This window comes from Microcebus murinus, chromosome 16 (genome assembly GCF_040939455.1).
Source record: "Microcebus murinus isolate Inina chromosome 16, M.murinus_Inina_mat1.0, whole genome shotgun sequence".
Lineage (NCBI taxonomy): Eukaryota > Metazoa > Chordata > Mammalia > Primates > Cheirogaleidae > Microcebus > Microcebus murinus.
The window spans coordinates 43,164,658-43,183,350 of NC_134119.1; the positions used below are offsets into that span (position 1 = coordinate 43,164,658).

The window sequence follows — 18,693 nt, forward strand, 5'->3', positions numbered from 1 at the left end:
ATATAGTTCACTTGAGAACTATTTATTGAGTTCCTACTATGTGCCAGGTGCTATTCTAAGTGTTTAGGACATAGCTGCAAACAAAATACTAAAAAATGGAAAGAAAGATTTTAAAAACATATTTATATACATACCTTACATAGATGCATACATATTCTACCTGTAGAGCTATATCTTACCTCAGACAATTTTGAATTTTCAATTTTGAATTTTCAAATTTTCAATTTTGAAAAATGCAATTTTATAAAATATGATTTGCTTTTGTCTTCTCATTCTGTTTTCCAAAATATTAACCAACTTAATCTCTCCCCCTCTCCTTCCCTCCCTCCCTCTCCACCTTCACACATACATACATACTCATAAGTACTAAGAGGGGTACGATGAGAGGAATGTCCCCAGAATGGAAGCAAGGTCCCTACTGGGCAAGCCGCAGTATAACCAGGAGCCAGTGAGGCCAGGAGCTCTGCCTCTGAGACAGAAGAGGGCAGGCCACGGCTCAGCCTGGCAAGGAGAAAGTCACAGGGTGAGATGGCTGTGAGAGTCACAGGAGAGACTCCAGGCAGCCTGTGGGGTGGGGTGGGGGGCAGCAGAGTGGCCGAGGGGAATGCCAGGGTGGGGTCACCCTGGAGGGAAGCAGCACACCCCTATGAAGGACTGGCAGTGTGAGATGAGGTGACCCACCCAGGATGGAGTTGAGAGTGGCAAGAGAGGAAGGCTGGGGCTGCTCTTAAAACTTCCCTGGGCGCAGTGTCAGCCTGGTTTCTCCACAGACCGTTAGATTTACAATAACTTTTGCTGAGGGATGATGTTTTATCCAACAGTGATAAGTCTACCCACAGCAAACATAGCCAAGTGCTACTACGCCTCTCTCCGTGGAGGTTTCCCCTGCAACATGGCGCTTCTCATAGGCCTCATTTCCACCGACTGACCGACCGAGGGCAGAGGGAAGCTTCCACCCCAGGGAGCCACCCTTTCACACAGAGGAGGACCTTCTACAAGCCACTGGATGAAGAGCATTCTCTCAGCCTTTATTTTAACACTTACGATGACAAACAGTAAATATTTCCTGAAACCTAACTCCACACTAAGGTGGTTCTAGTTTTTACAACAGAGGTTTGAAACTCCAGTATTTATGAGGGCCAGGCTGAAAACGTGCTGGTAACAGCTGCAGGTGACACTTCCTGGGCTCTCACCAAGTACCAGGTACTGTTTCACCTCCTTGGCCCATTAACCCTCTCGCTAACTCTCCGAGGGAGCTACCTGGTCGGGTGTCACAGTGGTGGTGGCTGGCGTGAGGCCTCCACGCGGGGAGACGCGAGGAGTGGCTGTGGTGACCAGGAGAGCACATGCCCTGTGAAGGGGCTGACTGCTGCCAGCAGAATGAAGCCCCAGTGGGGACAGATGTTCTGATTCTTCAAGAGAAGTCAAATATCTAGATTTTTAAAAATGCAAAATCTCCCAGTTTCTCAGTGTGGCTGACAAACTTAATTTTCAGTTTGGTTTTTTGTTAATGCGAGGAGGCCACATATAGTTGAAACAAAGCCCATCTGTGGGCTGGATTTGGCCTGTAGGCAGCTGGTTTGTCTGCTCTGGTTTTTGAATGTTTGCCTTGATATTGAGGTAAAGCTGCTTCCTGGTTGCTTCTGTTCATTGGTCCCAGTTCTGCAGACTGATTTCCTCTTTTAGAAACCTTTCAGGCTCCTGAAACAATTCCTTCTTGGTTTTAATGGCTCACCAATGCCAAAGGCATGATAGTCACAGTTTCTCTGGTTGGCCAGTCCCTCTTCAAATATCCCCCGCCCCCCCCCCCAGAGGAGCTCACACCTTTCTGAGCACAGACACAATGTCGTAGCTCCTGTGAGCGGACCTCATGTTTCTCATGCTGTGGTCTCAAGAGAACGCTGGTGTGGTTGGCTGTTGCATCACCCTCTCGTGTCTCATCTCAGATCTGTGACCAACCAAAATCCTCAGAGTTTGTTCACAATGATTGTTATCAAGCCACATCACCTCATCCTGCCACTTACCCAAAACAAGTACAGGACGTTACATTCTACCCTCTTAAATTTCATCTTGTTGGCTTGTGCCCGGAAGTCTCATCTGTTGAGATAATCCTAACATCTGACTTTGCCTGTGTCAAATTAATCTTCTCAGCTTTCTTACAATGATAATTTGATAAACATGTTCTAGACCTTTGTGAAAGTTACTGATAAAAGTGTTGAATGGAAGAGGGATTAGGCAAAGCTGTGGCACAGAAACCATACCGGAAACACAAAGCCACCAGCAGACTGGTGGTCCATGAATTAATGCATTTTAAGTTTGGCCACAATGAAATCACCCAGCTGTCAGGGTCCTATCTTTTTTGCTCATTTCTGCCCGATGATCGTGATACTTTATCTTATATTTTACCAAAGTTTAGATTTAAAAGTTTCCTCTAATCTCTGAAAATAGTAATCTTATCAAACATAATGTGTTTGGGATACTTTTTATTCTTTGTGAACGCATTCTTTTCTGAAGGTTCACAAGCTATTTGAGGATCTGGTCTACCAATCTTACAAGGGATCCATGCAACATTCCAAATTTGTCCTTTAATTCTATTTGAAAACAAGAAAAATATTTTCCTGTTTCATTCTGGGTGCACCCTCTATTCTACATGATTTCTAAAAAAATAGTTCTAGTGGTTCTGAGATCACTGTTGTAAATTTGTTCCATAACCAGAGATAGGTGGCCCTGAAGGAGGGACCTTACTTGCAAGGGGTCAGTTTGTTTGTTTTTTTCTTATTGTATTCTCAGTGATTCAAGTTTTATTTGATCCACTAGGACACTTTTCTGTCCCTTCCCATGTAAAGAAGATGTGGTAGAAGATGGAGGGTTCTCAGGACACTGGTTAACAGTGCCAACCTGCTAATAACAAGGTGGGGAGCACCTCTTTTGATCTTTATGTGTGCATTTTAACCACGAACTTGTCACAGACCACCACTTTGCCCAGCTACATTGGCTTCTCTTTCATGCCTCCCTTGTTTCTTTCTCAGAGAAATGATTTTAGTATTATAATTTTAAAAAATCCTATTATTAAAAATCTCTCGTTCCTCATTCCCTTTTACAGTTTCAACGCACCCATGGGAATGTGCTATTTCTTCCTCAGAGCTCTACTTTTTGTAATGTGCTTCTCAAGAGTATAGGGTACTACCACTTGCATTTTTCTCCTGTTCTTACACACACTCAAATATAAACTCATTACTTTCAGCAACATCCAAAGTCACAAATCCACTCTTTCAAACTGCTAAGAAATGGATCTAAAACAAATTAGTAGTTGCCCTTGTTTGTTTCCTTTGCCTTCTGAGAGGTGAGAGTGTATACCAGCCAAGAATTTTTCAAATGCTTGTCGCCTTTAGTTGAATGTACCCTGGAACTAATATCAAGTAGGAGAAATCCCCTTTACAACTATATTTTGCTTCAGGTCTGTTTAGAAATTTGGATTAGAAAAGCTTGTCCATCCCCCTCCCATCTAGGGTATGACTCCATTCTGGCTGCTGCTGTTACTCAGCCCCTTTCCCATGCATGTTCCACTCACAGGCACTTCAAGTGTTTTCTTTCCCTTTGGTGCTGCTATTGTCTGATATGTTTTTACCTCTTCCCTTGTAGTAATTCCGTTCTAGGTCCTCATATACCCAGTCTTCCAGGTGAAGACTTGAGACTGCTGGAACCAGTCATGGATAAGACCATCCAGTAGGATGTATCTTTCTTGACCAGTCTGCTAGAAGCAACCCTTCATTTCTCTCTTCCTTGTGTTCCTGGGAAACCACTTTCTCTCATTTTATTCTGCCTTTCTCTAACTCCACCTCCTCCTTCCAAGCCTACTCTTCAAATGAGAGTTCTGTCCATGATTCTCTTTTCACCCTCCCTGCTTCTGTCAATCCAGCAGGTCCCATACTGCCTCGGTCTACCTCCTTACAGAGATCCAATCCATCCCCTGCCACTGTCTTCACTCAGGCCCAACTCTCTCAGAACTCCTTCCACAGCCCCATCAATGTTTTCGTCACCTCTATCCTCGGTTTGTGTATGTGTGTGTATCTGTCCTATATTCTGCTATACAGGATATATCTCTCATTCTCAAAAGTGAGGTGTTCTTTCAAAGCTTAGTCCATGAGCAAACATGTCCCCTCATTAGGACTACTTTATTCATATTTCTATTCCTAGTGGCTAGGACAGTGCCTACTATGTGGCAGGGACACTGTAAATGTTGACAGATGCATAACTGGTTCTGCATGGCAAAGCACAACACATGCTACCACTTCTTTTCTGAAGTGTACAGAGACGAAAGGAAGAAATTAGAGGTCTGTCCAGGAAAAAGAACTAAAGATCCCATTGGGGAAGAAAGAAACAGGGTTGTTAACGTTTTAGGGTCATTTTTGAAGATGTGTAAAGTGAGAGCAGACTTTAGCAACGATATTACAAAGTCATGGGTTTAAGAGAGAAGGTCTGGTATTATCAAATATTTCTGTTAATAGAAAATGAATCTAAATTTCACTTGTGAAAGAATGAGACACAAAATTACCTTTTCGTAGGCAGCTCAGTTCTCGCCATCAAATGCTGATAGTTATAGAGAGTAGACATGGTGAATGCCATTGAGACTATTGTTCTATTGAAGTGGACGTTTATTTTTAAAAGCCACCATCTGTCTGATTCAGGGTGAACTCCTAATGGGCACACTGCATACTGTGTGGCAACCTTTTCCCTGAAACAAGTTGTCTGATGAGGAGAATGAAAGCCCTAGCTCAAATGGTTTTGGAAACTTCTATCAGCTGACCATGGTTTGATTTTGGAATCTTTAGTTGGCTTGGGAACTGTAAACATAACGTGTGGCAGGCTTCCCATTTACAACCCTCTCTAGGCACAGGAATAGGCCCTCTGATTGCCCGTGAGGGATAGAAAAAGCAGATGGCAGGTGAGTTGGCCCTCACTGCTCAGAAGAGCAGGGGCCACAGGACAAAGGCTCCACTTGACAGATTTGATTTTGCCTGCTGAGGGTGTCACAGGAAAACCCCGGAGGGACAAAGGGGCTAGGCTGACATGTTAGCAAGAGTGTTTTCCAAACACATCCCTACTGTGTTCACCTTTTTTTTTTTTTTGATCATGTAAAACAATGGTATTTTTCAGTCTTCTATGTGCCTTTGCCACATAGTTCCAATTGTTTGATCATTTAGCCAAGGTCCCTCAAATAAGAACTCCTTTGCTATTGATTCTAAGCCAGATTCACTGCTCAAAAAGACACAAAAAAGGCAAATTTGCTTCAGTAATGCCCCCCCATCTTCAGCTTAATCAGTGAAGTTTATTTTCTTGAACATTACTGAACAAAATTAATACACAGCTGTCCACATTTCTACTTCTAGTTAAATATTATGTAAAACTAAATCCCAACTGACAATATTTTAAGGAAGTTAAATATCAGTCATTAGCTGGGGAGGGGACAGGTAGATAAGAATAACGACCCCAGAGTAATTCCACTGGTTCTTTATTTGTTACCAGGTTCAATGTTTGGCTATGTATGGTCAATACAAGAAAGCAAGTGCTCCCTTTCTAAAAGATTTACAGAAAGTCTCAACAGTACATCCTTAGTCCATAAAATAGTGATTCTGATACCTAGGAAATAAGTGACATTTGGACAAAATGAGCAGTTTGACAATGTTCTACTTAACAAGTGTGATCTAAGTATTAGAAAGAAAATGGGGGTACAGGGTTGCCCATATAAAACGGCCTGAGTTGACAAAGACATTTCCCTTTCTTTGTCAGCAATCACGGCTGCACCTAGTATCTCAGGGGAACAGGACAGTAATTCTTTTTCAGACTTTTTGTCTCTTAAATGAACTTTTCTTCTAGGGCTGTGCACACAAGCTGCTTCACTTTTTAACGGGTGCAGGTTCATATGTCAATACGATTTTGCCAAGGGATATACCACCAGGCCTTATGAAGGGAATCAACTCTAACAAACACCCAGGAAGAGAGTGCTCCAACTTGTTTGGAGGCTTTCAGGAGGGGCTGCAGGTAGGGCGGCAGGCGTGTGCGACCTGCACAGCTGCACATGGGAAGTGTGTTTCCCTGTGACTGAGTGCTCAGTGGAGCTGACTACCCTGAGGGGCCACACTTTCCTTCTAAACCAGAACCTGCTTTGAATGCAGAAGGAAAACAGTAGCGCCCTGAGAAACATGAACGACCAAGGAACCCTATTGCTTCTTTCTCAGTGGTGTTACTTCCCTGTATTAGCCAATCACTCCGAAAATGATGACACAGAAGGGAAGGAAAAATCAGGGTGACTCATGGTCTCTTTTCCAGTCCATCCTTCCTTACTCATCAATAAAGTGATGGTAGACAGTGCTGGTAGAATATGTGCACATGAAAGAGTGAAATACTAAGTTTTATGTGATGTTCACACTCTCCTGGTAAGAGCAAAATATATACACATGCATGAGCTATGAAATATGAATTGCATAATTTTGGTGATTCCATATATGAGCTAAATATTCATTCATATATCTGCATATTAACCTGGAATATTGTGTGAGCTCAGAAGCTAAGCAGGGTCATGTCTGGTTAGTACTTGGATGCAAGAACGGTGATAACATTAATGCTAATAATGAGATCGCACAAGGGTTAGGCATGTTCAGAGTGATGTGGCCATAGACATATCACTCTTCTTTATATTGTACAATTCCAAGTTAATATATTTCAGTACCTTTAAGGGTACTTTTTCCTGATTTTTGAAAAAGGGGCCCCACATTTTCATTCTGCATTGGTACCCTCAGGTTATGTAGCTGGTCCAGGTTCTTTTTAGTTGTGTTGAAGGTATTGCTGATCTCCTTAGCCCTTGGGGGGCTTGCACAGGCTTGGGGTGGTGAGGCCTATACTCCCTTCCTACCTATTGCACCTGGCATCAGGCAGCCGTGGGTTTAATGCCAGGATGCTGCACTAAGATGAAAACTTTCAAGGTGAGCATGAGCAGAGTGAGTCAGGGAAGCTGAGCTTCCCTGGGGATCAACCATAACACCATCTCTGCTGGAATCTAGCTCTCGGGCCCATCACAGGCACCCTCATGGACTTGAACATGCCTACAGTCCTGAAGAGACACAAGCTTACCACTGGAGAACACTCTGAAATGCCACTCCTGCTCTCTGAGGACAGCTTCCCTTGAACCCCTCCAATCTCAGCCTAACTGCTCGCTCCTCAGAGGCCTTAACTTCTGTTAATTCGCTTATGTATTTATTAGTGTGTTTCACTTCTCTGTGAAGCACATGGGCATGAACCTGGTCTACCTTGCCCCCTGCTGTAGCCCTAGCTCTTAGCACTGGACCTGGAGGATAGTGACTCCATAGTAACTGTTTGGTAAATGAATAAATGTAATCAGACATCCATAGTTAGGATTTGTTAGGTTATTCAAATTTTCTAAATTCAAATCTAAGATTTATCTCAATGTGGCAGCAAATTCTAGACATCAGGTAATCAGGTATGACATAATCAAATGAGTTTAGACTTTTGCCAAAGCATGTTGACCTGGATGTTTTAACAATTAATTATTAATAGCTTAGGCAGGCACATAGATATAGAAAGAGTTTTAAAAATTAGCAATTAGTAATTTTTTAAAGAACAAAAATATTTTTTAAATTCTCCCTTTTTTCATATTTTTTCCTTTTTGCTCATTTTCTCTTCTTATGATATCCCTCATTTCTGGCCTGAATATTAGCCCTTCTGCAGACAAAAATTAAAGAACAGTTAAATGACTGCAAAGTTTTTAATGTATAACATTTCATTTTTGTTTTCAACAATTTACTTGAATAGCACCAATTAAATCTTCTCAAAGAATAATATTTGAAATTTTTATAATGATCAACATAGTAGGTTTTGTTACTTTCTTTTTCCTAATTTCTCTACTGAGTTGTCCTCTGCGATGTCAAGTTGGCTGTTTTATGGTTTAGAGCTGCAGTCCCCAGCCCCTGGGCCATGGACTAGTACCCATCCATGGCTTGTTAGGAACTGGGCCGCACAGCAGAAGGTGAGAGGCAGGTGAGTGAAGCTCCATCTGTATTTACAGCCGCTCCCCATCGCTTGCATCACCGTATAAGTTCTACCTCCTGTCAGATCAGCAGTGGCATTAGATTCTCATAGGAGTGAGAACCCTACTGTAAACCATATGCGATGGATCTAGGTTGCATGCTCCTTATGAGAATCTAATGCCTGATGATCTGAGGTGGAGCTGAGGCGGTGATGCTAGCACTGGGGAGAGACTGCAAATACAGATTATCATTAGCAGACAGGTCTGACTGCACAATAAATGTAATGCGCTTGAATCATCCTGAAATCATCCTCCACCCTGCTCCGTGGAAAAACTGTCTTCCATGAAACCCATCCCCGGTGCCAAAAAGGTTGGGGACCACTGGTTTAGAGTATATTTACTAGCCCACATTACCATCAGAGCCCTGGCTGGTATCCACATTAGTCCTGATGTAATTCCTTAAACAATTTTTGAAGTGATGCTGAATACTATCCTTTGAACTTTCTAAAATATTGTTTTCCCTAAACCTGATTACTCCAATGGTTCCATATTAATTCTTATTTGAGAAAGCAGTGTCAACAAAATAACAAAGAAAGTATTTTATAATGAGAAGTTCAATAAGTGAAGAAGGTGATGTGACAAAAATCATAACAGATTAATATAAAATAGAATTTTCTTATTTGCAAAATAATACTTTTTTGTTGCCTTGGTCCATTATACTTGACTGACGAGTGTCCAGCTTGTCCTAGTTGACATGCAAACTGACAAGCCAATCACCAAATAGGTCTTTCTCATTTCTGCCAAGAAGCTCTTTTTAACAGCATGTGAAATGAAAACTCCATGATCAAGGCTGAATCAACACCAGCCATAAGATTAAGTCTACAGTGTTGCAGAAATCACTGCAGAGAATGCCATCTCCAAAACACTCACCCCCAACCTGGACAAAGCACGAGAGAGTACACTGAAGGGAATAATGTTGCCCTGGCCCCCAGGGGAGGGACCAGATGGGACCTAATAGCTCTTTTCTACTACTAATTTCTATGATAATTCTAAGTTGCCACATGGCATATGTATTTTTTTTTTTTTTAAAATCTAAGGGCAGAATATCAGTCAATGAAGTGACCGGGATTTTAATGAAAGGTATTTTTCATGAACTGTATCTATTCACACAGTACATTTCTCACTCACCCCCACCCCTACTGCTAGCACCACATCACTTACTATTAGGTTGGGAGAAGTATATGTAAAGAGGTCAAACACAATACATTTTTAATCATTATCAATACCAGTCATAAACAAAGAGATTCTAAATATTATCAGGAGGTCAGATATTTTTTGCAGCAATTTTATGAAGTCACTCACTTTAATCCCTTTTTCTTATAATTTGAGGTCATGCTTGGATTTAAGGATTACAGCATGCCAATTAATGTTTGAGAACAAAATTACAAAAGTGAAATTTCTTTTATTTTTAGAAATAAAATCAAGAACTAGAGAAAGAAAAATTAATGATTTGGGGAAATAACAAAAGAATTTCTAGCTATTCTTACTGTTGAGTCCAAATACAACTTTGTTCAGAATGCCTTTCCCTCTCTTCCCAACCAGATGCAATTTCTCTCTCCTCTGACCTTCCAGGACTCTATTTGCACTTCTCAGGTGGCACTTGCCACATTCTTTGATTTATTAGAGTCATTTCATTTGCTTCTAGTTTCTGGACGGCACCCTGAATGAGACTATTACATTTTGCTCAGCATTCTACCTTATACACGATGGATTGCAATAAATAGGGAGGATACAGGAAGAGAATGAATTTGGCGAAAACTACCTAAGGAGACACGAGCATCTCACGATAATCACAGCTTCACAGACACAAACTTATGTGTGCAAATTATAAAAATAAATTCTTCTTAAAAGTTCAATGCGGCACAAAATTATTGCATTTAATAAAAATTAACAAATGGTATGAAAATCACATTATGTTATTGTCAACATAGATTGAAAAAAATTCTTTCTTCCCTCTTCAACTTAGGTTTTAATACTTACCTCTGATGAAAAACTGACAGGACTCTTGATTCTGGCATGGTTAATAAGTTACGTATTTAAAGCAAAAAGATACAAGCTCTGGTAGAGTGGGATGAGGCACTTCACAGCCCTGCTGGCGTTGATGCAAGTGGCACATATAAGGCTTGGCAGCAGCTTCCCACTCACTATGGCTCCATCAAACAGAGGCCCAAAAAACGGAACCTGTTGATTCAAAATGGAAAAACACTTAATTTTCAAAAGTGAGTAAAAGTCAAATCAAAGCTGTGAGAACAGCTGACTGATGTCTGAGACCTGAAATGTATACAAGGCTGTCACTCACAAAGCAGTTTCCCTTAATAGGACACAGGTCAAGGACTTTCAAGCGAAGCAGGATTTCTCCACCATGCCTCTCTACTAGGAACTCTCCAGCGAAACTTTCAATGACAATCATCACCAGGTTATTCTTGTTTTTTCTTCTGTTATTATCTAAAGAAATGGCATTACTCTTTTTAAGTGCTTACGACATGTAGATTATGCATGGTACACAGATACGCTTCACTGCACAGCACCAGCCTTGCTTTCTCCTGATACCAGTTTTGGAATTGGAAATGTTCCTGCCATGGCTCCTGATGCACATCATCTCCTAAAGGAGATGATGACTTTCCTCATCAACAACCACCAGGTCTTATTTATAGTCCTCATTCTTCTTGAATTTTTACCCCTCTGCTTCTAAGATGCTAAGTTATTCTTATTTCCTTCTACTTCCTTAATAGAGAATTGGCTTTCCTTAGCCGTTTCTGCCATGGGGGCAACCCACAAAGTTTTTGTGCCTGTTTTGGATTTCTTTCTTTGCTTTCATACTTTTTTGCCCCATTAGGATTTCATTAACTCCATTCACTGATATGAAGATTGTAAGCTCCAAGACTGGGTCTGCCTTGTAACTGTTATGTTCATTCACTTTTTCACTCATTTATTTATTCAAGAATATGCATTATTGTGATAGATGCTGTTCTATTCACTGGTCCGGGACATGGCAGTGAATAATACAAAAAGCCCTGATTTCATTGACCTTAAAGTTTCTTGGAGCTTTAAGAGAATAAACAGTATAAACATATAAAATAAATGACAGGTAGTAAAAGTGCTAAGGTGAAAAATAAAGCAGGGTAGAATTTTTTTTTTTTCTTTTGGTGTGTGTGGGAGGTCTCTAATTTAATCAAATAACCAGGGAGCACTTTAAGGAGAAGATAACATTTCAGTAAAGACCTAAAGGAAGTGAAGGAATGAACCACAGGCTTTGAGAACATCTGATGGAAGAAATTCCAAGCAAAGGAACAGCAAATGCATAGCGCTTGTGGGGGGGAGTAGAATTAGTATGTTTATGCAAGAGCAAGGAAGCCACAGTGGCTGGAGCCAAGTGAGTGAAAGAAAGAATGGAAGGATATAAAGTTGGACAGGTGACAAGAGTGGGCTTGTAGGAAATTTTAGGGTTCTGGATTTCTACTCTGAGCAAGACAGAAACCACTTGGAGGGTTTAGGGAAGTAGAGGATATGATCTAACCTACATTTTAAAGGTACTGTTCTGGCCCCTGTGTTGGGAAAACTACATAGGGGAATTACTGACACCAGCTGGGGAACTACTGAATAATTCCACGAGATGATGACGGCTTGGATCAGAATGGTAGCAGGGGAAGTGGGGAAAGGTGGTGGGTTTCTGACTATATTTTGAGGGCAGAGTTGACAGGATTTGTTGAGGATTGTTAATGAAGTGGGAAAGAGAGAGATTTCAAGGATGATGCCATAGTTTCTGGTTTGGCAATTGGAAGGCTGGAGCTACTTTTTCCTAAAGTGGAGAAGACTGAGTGGGAGGCTCATTAGTTCAATTTTAGACGTGCTGAGTTATAGATGGCTATTAGGTACCCACCAATGATGTATTGAGGAGTGGAGCAGATATACCAGGCTGGAAGTTAGAGGAGCGGCCTGGGCTAGCAATGTAAATGTAAGAGTCATTCATTTATAGATGGTGTATCTAGCCATGAGATTAGATGACATCACTAAGAGAGCAAGAGAAGTGGCTCAAGGACTATACCCTCTGGCTCTCCAATGTTCAGAGGTTGGAGACATGAAAAACAATTAGTACCTGCTCATGACACACTGTAAAAAAAAAAAAAAAAAGAAAAACAATTAGAAGAGAAGACTGAGAAGGAATGGCTAGAGATGGAAGAGGAAAATCCCCAATGACTAAGAGTGCTCCTGGCACATAGTTAGAATGCAAGCACCTGCTAGATGAGTGAAATTAATATCTTAAACAATTTAAATTAATGAATGTGGGTCTCCATCCCAGGTCTTTTGAATTCTCTCAATAATTATTTATTTTTAAAACACCCTTTCTGTCACAGGCATGAGGGGGAGGGGCTTGGGATATAACAGTGAATGAGAGGCCGGACGCGGTGGCTCACGCCTGTAATCCTAGCACTCTGGGAGGTCAAGTCTGGTGGATTGCTCGAGGTCAGGAGTTCGAAATCAGCCTGAGCAAGAGCGAGACCCTGTCTCTACTATAAGTAGAAAGAAATTAATTGGCCAACTAATATATATAGAAAAAAAATTAGTCGGGCATGGTGGCGCATGCCTGTAGTCCCAGCTACTTGGGAGGCTGAGGCAGCAGGATCGCTTGAGCCCAGGAGTTTGAGGTTGCTGTGAGCTAGGCTGACGCCACGGCACTCACTCTAGCCTGGGCAGCAAAGCGAGACTCTGTCTCAAAAAAAAAAACAAACAAAAAAAAAACAGTGAATGAGAAACTGTTGTTACCCAGGAGAAGCTGGCATGATAAAACTATGGACTGATATTCCTTAGCAAAGATGAAAAAATATTTTACAAATTTTTAGCAAATTAATTCAGCAATATAAAAAAGGGATATAAAGCAATAAAAAAAATATCTTGACCAAGTGGAATTTTTTATAGGAGCTCGAGGTTGTTTTAACATTCATAAATACATCAATGCACTTTACTACATTAACAGAATACAGAAGAAAAACTATACTGCTTTCTTAACAGATACAGAATAAGTAGTAGACAACATTCAACTCTCATTCATGATTTAAAAAAACAAACAGAACAAAAACTCTCAGCAAACTGGGAATACAAGGGAACTGACTCAATTTAATGGAATCTTAAAGGGAAAAATATAATATCATAATTAATGATGAAATATTGGATGTTTTCTCTCAAGGATCTGAAAAGGCAAGGGTGACTATGCTCACCTCTTCTACTCAACATTTCTGAAGGTCCTACTCATTACAACAAGGAAATATAAGAGAAAGAAAGAAAAGGGAGAGGGAGAAAAAAGGAGCATAAAGATTAAAAATAGGTAAAATTGGCGGGGCATGGTGGCTTAATCCCAGCACTTTGAGAATCTGAGGTGGGAGGACTGCTTGAGGCCAAGAGTTCAAGAAATAAGTAATATTATTTTTATTCACAGATTAACATGATTATGTACATGAAAAGTCCAAAGGAATTTACCTAGAACTAATAAGTAAAATTCTGGTAAGTTTCAGGATACAATATACCCCCCAAATCAGTTATTTTCTTAATCTTAGCAACAAACAATTGAAAAAGAACATTTAAAAATGCTATTTATAATAGCATCAAAAACCTAGAATAAATTTGACAAAATATTTGCAAGGTATCTATACTGAAAACTACCAAACAGTGCTGAGATAAATTAAACATAATCTAAATAAATAGAAAGAGGTACAATACTCATGGACTAGAAGCTTCAATATTTCTAAGATGCCAGTTTTTCTACAATTGAGCTACAGATTCAATAAAACACAATAAAAATTCTGGCAACTTTTTTTTGTAGATATGTACCAGCTAATTCTAAGTTCATATGGAAATGAAAAGACATAGATTAGTCAAGACAATAATAAGAAGACTTATATTACCTGATTTCAAGGCATACTATAAAATTATAATAATTAAGAAACCATTACAGCAGCACCAGGATAAATATTTCAATGGAACAGAATATAGAGTCCAAGACTATAACTACACATATATGATAACTGATTTGCAATAGAGGCAGCATATCAATTTGTTGGGGAAAGGGAAGTCTGTTTCAATAAAGACACTGGAACAAATGGATAGCCATATGGAAAAGTGAACCCTGACCTTCACCTGATTCCACAGACAAAAATGAGATGAATTATAGACCAAACTATTAAAGTAAAAACCATAAAGGTCCTGGAAAAAAACATGAGAAAATCTTCACAACCTTAGGATAGGCAAGGATTTCTTAAAATACAAAGGGCACCAATCATAAAAGAAAGAAGATAAAATGGACTTTATCAAAATATTAGAAATGCTGCTCATCATGAAAGTGAAAAAGGCAAGTTATACAAATTCACCAAATAGGACATAACCCCCAGGTCCATCCATAGGAGGATGAATCAAAAATTTGTGGTATGTCCACCCAGCCTGTAATCCCAGCACTCTGGGAAGCCAAGGTGGGAGGATCTCTTGAGCTCAGGAGTTCGAGACCAGCAAGAGGCAGACACCGTCTCTACTAAAAATAGAAAAATTAGCTGGGTGTGGTGGTGTGCACCTGTAATCCCAGCTACTCGGGAGGCTGAGGCAGGAGAATTACTTGAACCGAGGACTTTGAAATTGCTGTAAGCTAGGCTGATGCCAGAGCAAGACTCCATCAATAAAGGAAGGAATGAATAAATAAATAAAAATGGTATTGAAAACCAATAATTTTCCTGGTGGAAAACTAACAATACTAGTTATATTATTTTCCTGAAAGACCAAGGAGTCTATAGACTAAAAATTTTATAAAGTGTTATGAAAAGTAAATTGTGTTAGATTCTAATGACTTCTTGAGTGGTCTGTGGTCCCGGGTGGGACGTGGGAAGGGGAAGGGAGGACGCTGTCCTCCGGGAACATACAACTCCACGTGGCACTGGCAGGGCGGCACTCTCTGAGGAGAGGCTACTGGGGAAATGGCTCATTGAACATGGGCTAGATCCTTCAAAAGTGGAAGAAACTCTATTTTACAGAGCTTGGGCTATTTTTCCCCCCATTTATTTTTTACTTGTATATACTCATGGGGGTACAAGTGCAATTTTGTTACACTGATATGTTGCACTGTGGTTAAGTCAGGGCCTTCCGCACACACATCACCGTAGTGACACACGTGGGGTTAGACACAGAAAAGAATTTCCAAATAGTGAGAAATTCCCCTTAGGGAACAAAATGGCATCTCCATGAATGTATTTTAAAGTGGGTCGATCACTCAGTGGGGCCTATAAGTGATTCTCCTTTGATGATTTTTGGAGTCAACAATTCTTAGTAATTAGAGATGAAAATAATATACATAATTGATATATTTGGGGATTAATTAGGAGATTATATTAAGAAAAAAATAACAACTGAAAGACAAGGGGTTTAAAGGCCCACAAACATTTGATTTTTGATGATGAGCCCAATGACTGTTGCTACTGTTGTTAAGGCCCCTAAGGCTCGTCCTGGTTCTGAGCTCAGTGCTCAATGTATAGTATGTAATTCTTACCGTAACTCCATGAGGCCAGCACCTTATCCCTATTTTATAGAGCAAGAGATGAAGGTTAGAGTGGCAGGCTGCTTTTCTCAAGCTCACTGAGGTCAGGACCTGGGCCAATGCCTCATCATGGCCTAGCAGGCTTGGTCTGACCTGCCACCCTCACCTCCCCCAGACCTCTCCTTTACTCCCCTGACTTGGGCTACTGCGGAAGTCCCTCTTTCTTCAGACTCGTGAAGCTCATGCCCGCCTCAGGGACTTTGCTCTTGCTGTCCTTTCTGCATGATGCCTGCTGACGACCGACTGACCTGCTTCATGTGAGCTCAGTTCAACTGTCCGCTCCCCAGGCAGCTTCTACCCACCTGAATCATTATGTAATGCCCCCTTTATCCCCGATAACTTCCCTCGCTCTGAAGTGAGCTCTATCCGATGTTAAAATAGTTACTCCAGCTTTCTTTTGATTAGTGTTAGCATGCTGTAGCTTTTCCCATCCATTTGTTATACTTTTAATCTCTGTCTTTATATTTAATGTTCTTGTAGAAAACATACAGTTGGGTCCAGTTTTTTCTTTTATTAATCCACTCTGACGGTCTTCATCTGTTACTTTTGGACCAATGACACGTAAAGGGTTAGTGACATAGATTAATCTCTATCATCTTGCTATGCTTTATTCATTGCCCTTATTCTGTTTCCTTTCTTGTCTTCTACTATTTTTGTGCCTGCTCTAGTTTTAACTGAGCATTTTATATGATTTCACTTTTTTCCTCTGTTAGCATATCAATTATAATTCTTTTTTAACTTTTTTTAGTATTTGCTCTGAGTTTGAAAATATATTTATAATTAACCCAAGTCCACTTTTAAATAACACTATACTGCTTCACTGGTAGTAGCCGTACCTTATGATAGAGTACTGCCAATTCCTTCCTCCCATCTTTATAACACTGCTGTCATTTCTTACTTATCCATAAGCTATAACCATCAAATAATATTTGGAACATACTAGTTTTTTTTTTGTTTTGCTTTATTTTTTTGAGACAGAGTCTCATTCTGTTGCCTGGGCCACAGACTCACAACATCAGCCCAGCTCACAGCAACCTCAAACTCCTGGGCACAAGCCATCCTCCTGCCTCAGTCTCCTGAATAGCTGGGACTACAGGCATGTACCACCACTGGTACATGCAATTAGCCACACCTGGCTAATTTTTTCTATTTTTCTTTTTTTTAGTTACCTAGCTAATTTTTTTTTTTTTTTTTAATAGAGACGGGGTCTCACTCTTGCTCAGGCTGGCCTTGAACTCCTGAGCTCAAGCAATCCTCCAGCCTTGGCCTCTCAGAGTGCTAGGATTACAGGGATGAGCCACTACACCTGGCCTGGAACATATTGTTATCGGTTTGATCAATTAAGAATAAGAAAAATGAAAGTTTCATTTTACCTTCATTTATTCCTTTTCTAAAGCACTTCCTTTCTTTACATAGATACATGCTTCTGATATATCATTTTCCTTTTTTCCCCTAAATTTAACATTTATTGCAAGGGAGGTCGTCTAGCCACAAATTCTCTCAACTTCTGCTTGAGAGTGTCTTTCTCCTTCACTTTTGAAGGATAATTTCACTGGATTGGTGGTTTTTTTCTTTTACTTTAAATATATCACTCCACTTTCTTCTTGATTACGTAGTTGATAAAGATAAGTCCCATTTAATTATAATCCTTGCTCCCCTGTAGCTATTGTTTTTTTCTCTGGTTTCTTTCAAGATTTTCCCTGTTTTTGGTTTTCTGCACTTTGTATATGATATACCTAGGTGTAGATATTTTGGTATTTATAATGCTTGGTGTTCTTGGTACTTCCTGGATCTAACTGTAATTAATTTTGAAAATTTCTCAGACATTAAAATTTCAAGTATTTTTTCTTTTCATTCTTTCTTCTCCTTGTATTCCTATCACATGTAGTCATACTTTTTATAACCGTCCCACATGTCTTAGATGTTCTTTTCAGATTTTTCAATATTTGTCCCCTTTGTATTTCAGTTTCAAGGCCTCTCCCTCTCTCTCTCCTCCTTCTCCTCCCTCTCCTTCTGCCTCTCTTCTCTTCTCTCTCTTTTCAATGAGACAGGGTCTCATTCTTGTCACTCGAGCTAGAGTGCATGATCATAGCTCACGATAACCTCAAATTCCTGAGCTTAAGCAATTCTTCTATCTTAGCCTCCACAATAGCTAGGACCACAGGTATGTGCTACCACTCGGGCTAATTTTAAATTTTTTTGATAGAGATAGACTCTTGCTATGTTCCCCACGCAGGTCTGTAACTCCTGGTCTCAAACAATTCTCCTACCTCAGCCACCCAAAATGCTCGGATTACAGGTGTGAGCCACTGTGCCCAGCCAGTTTCAAGGTTTCTATTGACATATCTTCAAGCTCACAGTCCTTTCCTGAGCCATGTCCATTTTACTGATGAGTCTATCAAAGGCATTCTTCATTTCTGTTACAGGGTTTTTGACTTCTAGCATTTCCTTTTCTTTCCTGGACTCTCCATCTCTCTGCTTCCATTAGCTATCTCTTCTTATCTGTTGTCTAATTTTTCCACTAGTGCTCTTGGCATATTAACCACAGTTATTTTAAATTCCCACTCTGATAATTCCAAAATCTCTATCATGTTTGAGTTGGGTTTTGATGCTTGCTCTGTCTCTTCAAATTGTGTTTTCTGCCTTTAGTATGCCTTGTAATTTTTTGGAAGCTACACAAGATACATCAGGTAAAAGGAACTGAAGTAAAAGGTCTTTAGTGTGATGTTTTATGTTTATATGGTAGGAGTTAGGCTGTGTTCATTATTTTCTGCAGCTGTAAATGTAGGTGCCAGACGCTAAAATTTCCTCGGATGAGCCTACTGTTATCTTTGTGTTTCCCTACAGAAATCTCCTTAAGTAAGATCTGCAATGTGCAGTTCTTTCATCTGTATTCCCTGCTGTTATACAGGAGCCTGTTGATATAGTGGTAGGGTATGGGGAAGGGGAAGCATTCTATAGTCCTGGGATTAGGTCTCAGTCTTTTATTGAGCCTGTGCTCCTGGGCTGTAACCTT

At 40.2% G+C, this 18,693-nt stretch overlaps 1 protein-coding gene across 3 annotated transcripts in view; it reads right to left on the bottom strand.

The window, feature by feature from the left end:
- The window catches only part of RALGAPA2 (Ral GTPase activating protein catalytic subunit alpha 2), a 307,449-nt gene that overhangs the window by 76,724 nt on the left and 212,032 nt on the right, over positions 1 to 18,693 (bottom strand). For all 3 annotated transcript variants that reach the window (XM_012757359.2, XM_012757358.3, XM_076011174.1), the window contains one exon: positions 10,158 to 10,285. In XM_012757359.2, the coding sequence (XP_012612813.2) occupies positions 10,158 to 10,285 (128 nt within the window). The remainder of the gene's footprint in view (positions 1 to 10,157; positions 10,286 to 18,693) is intronic.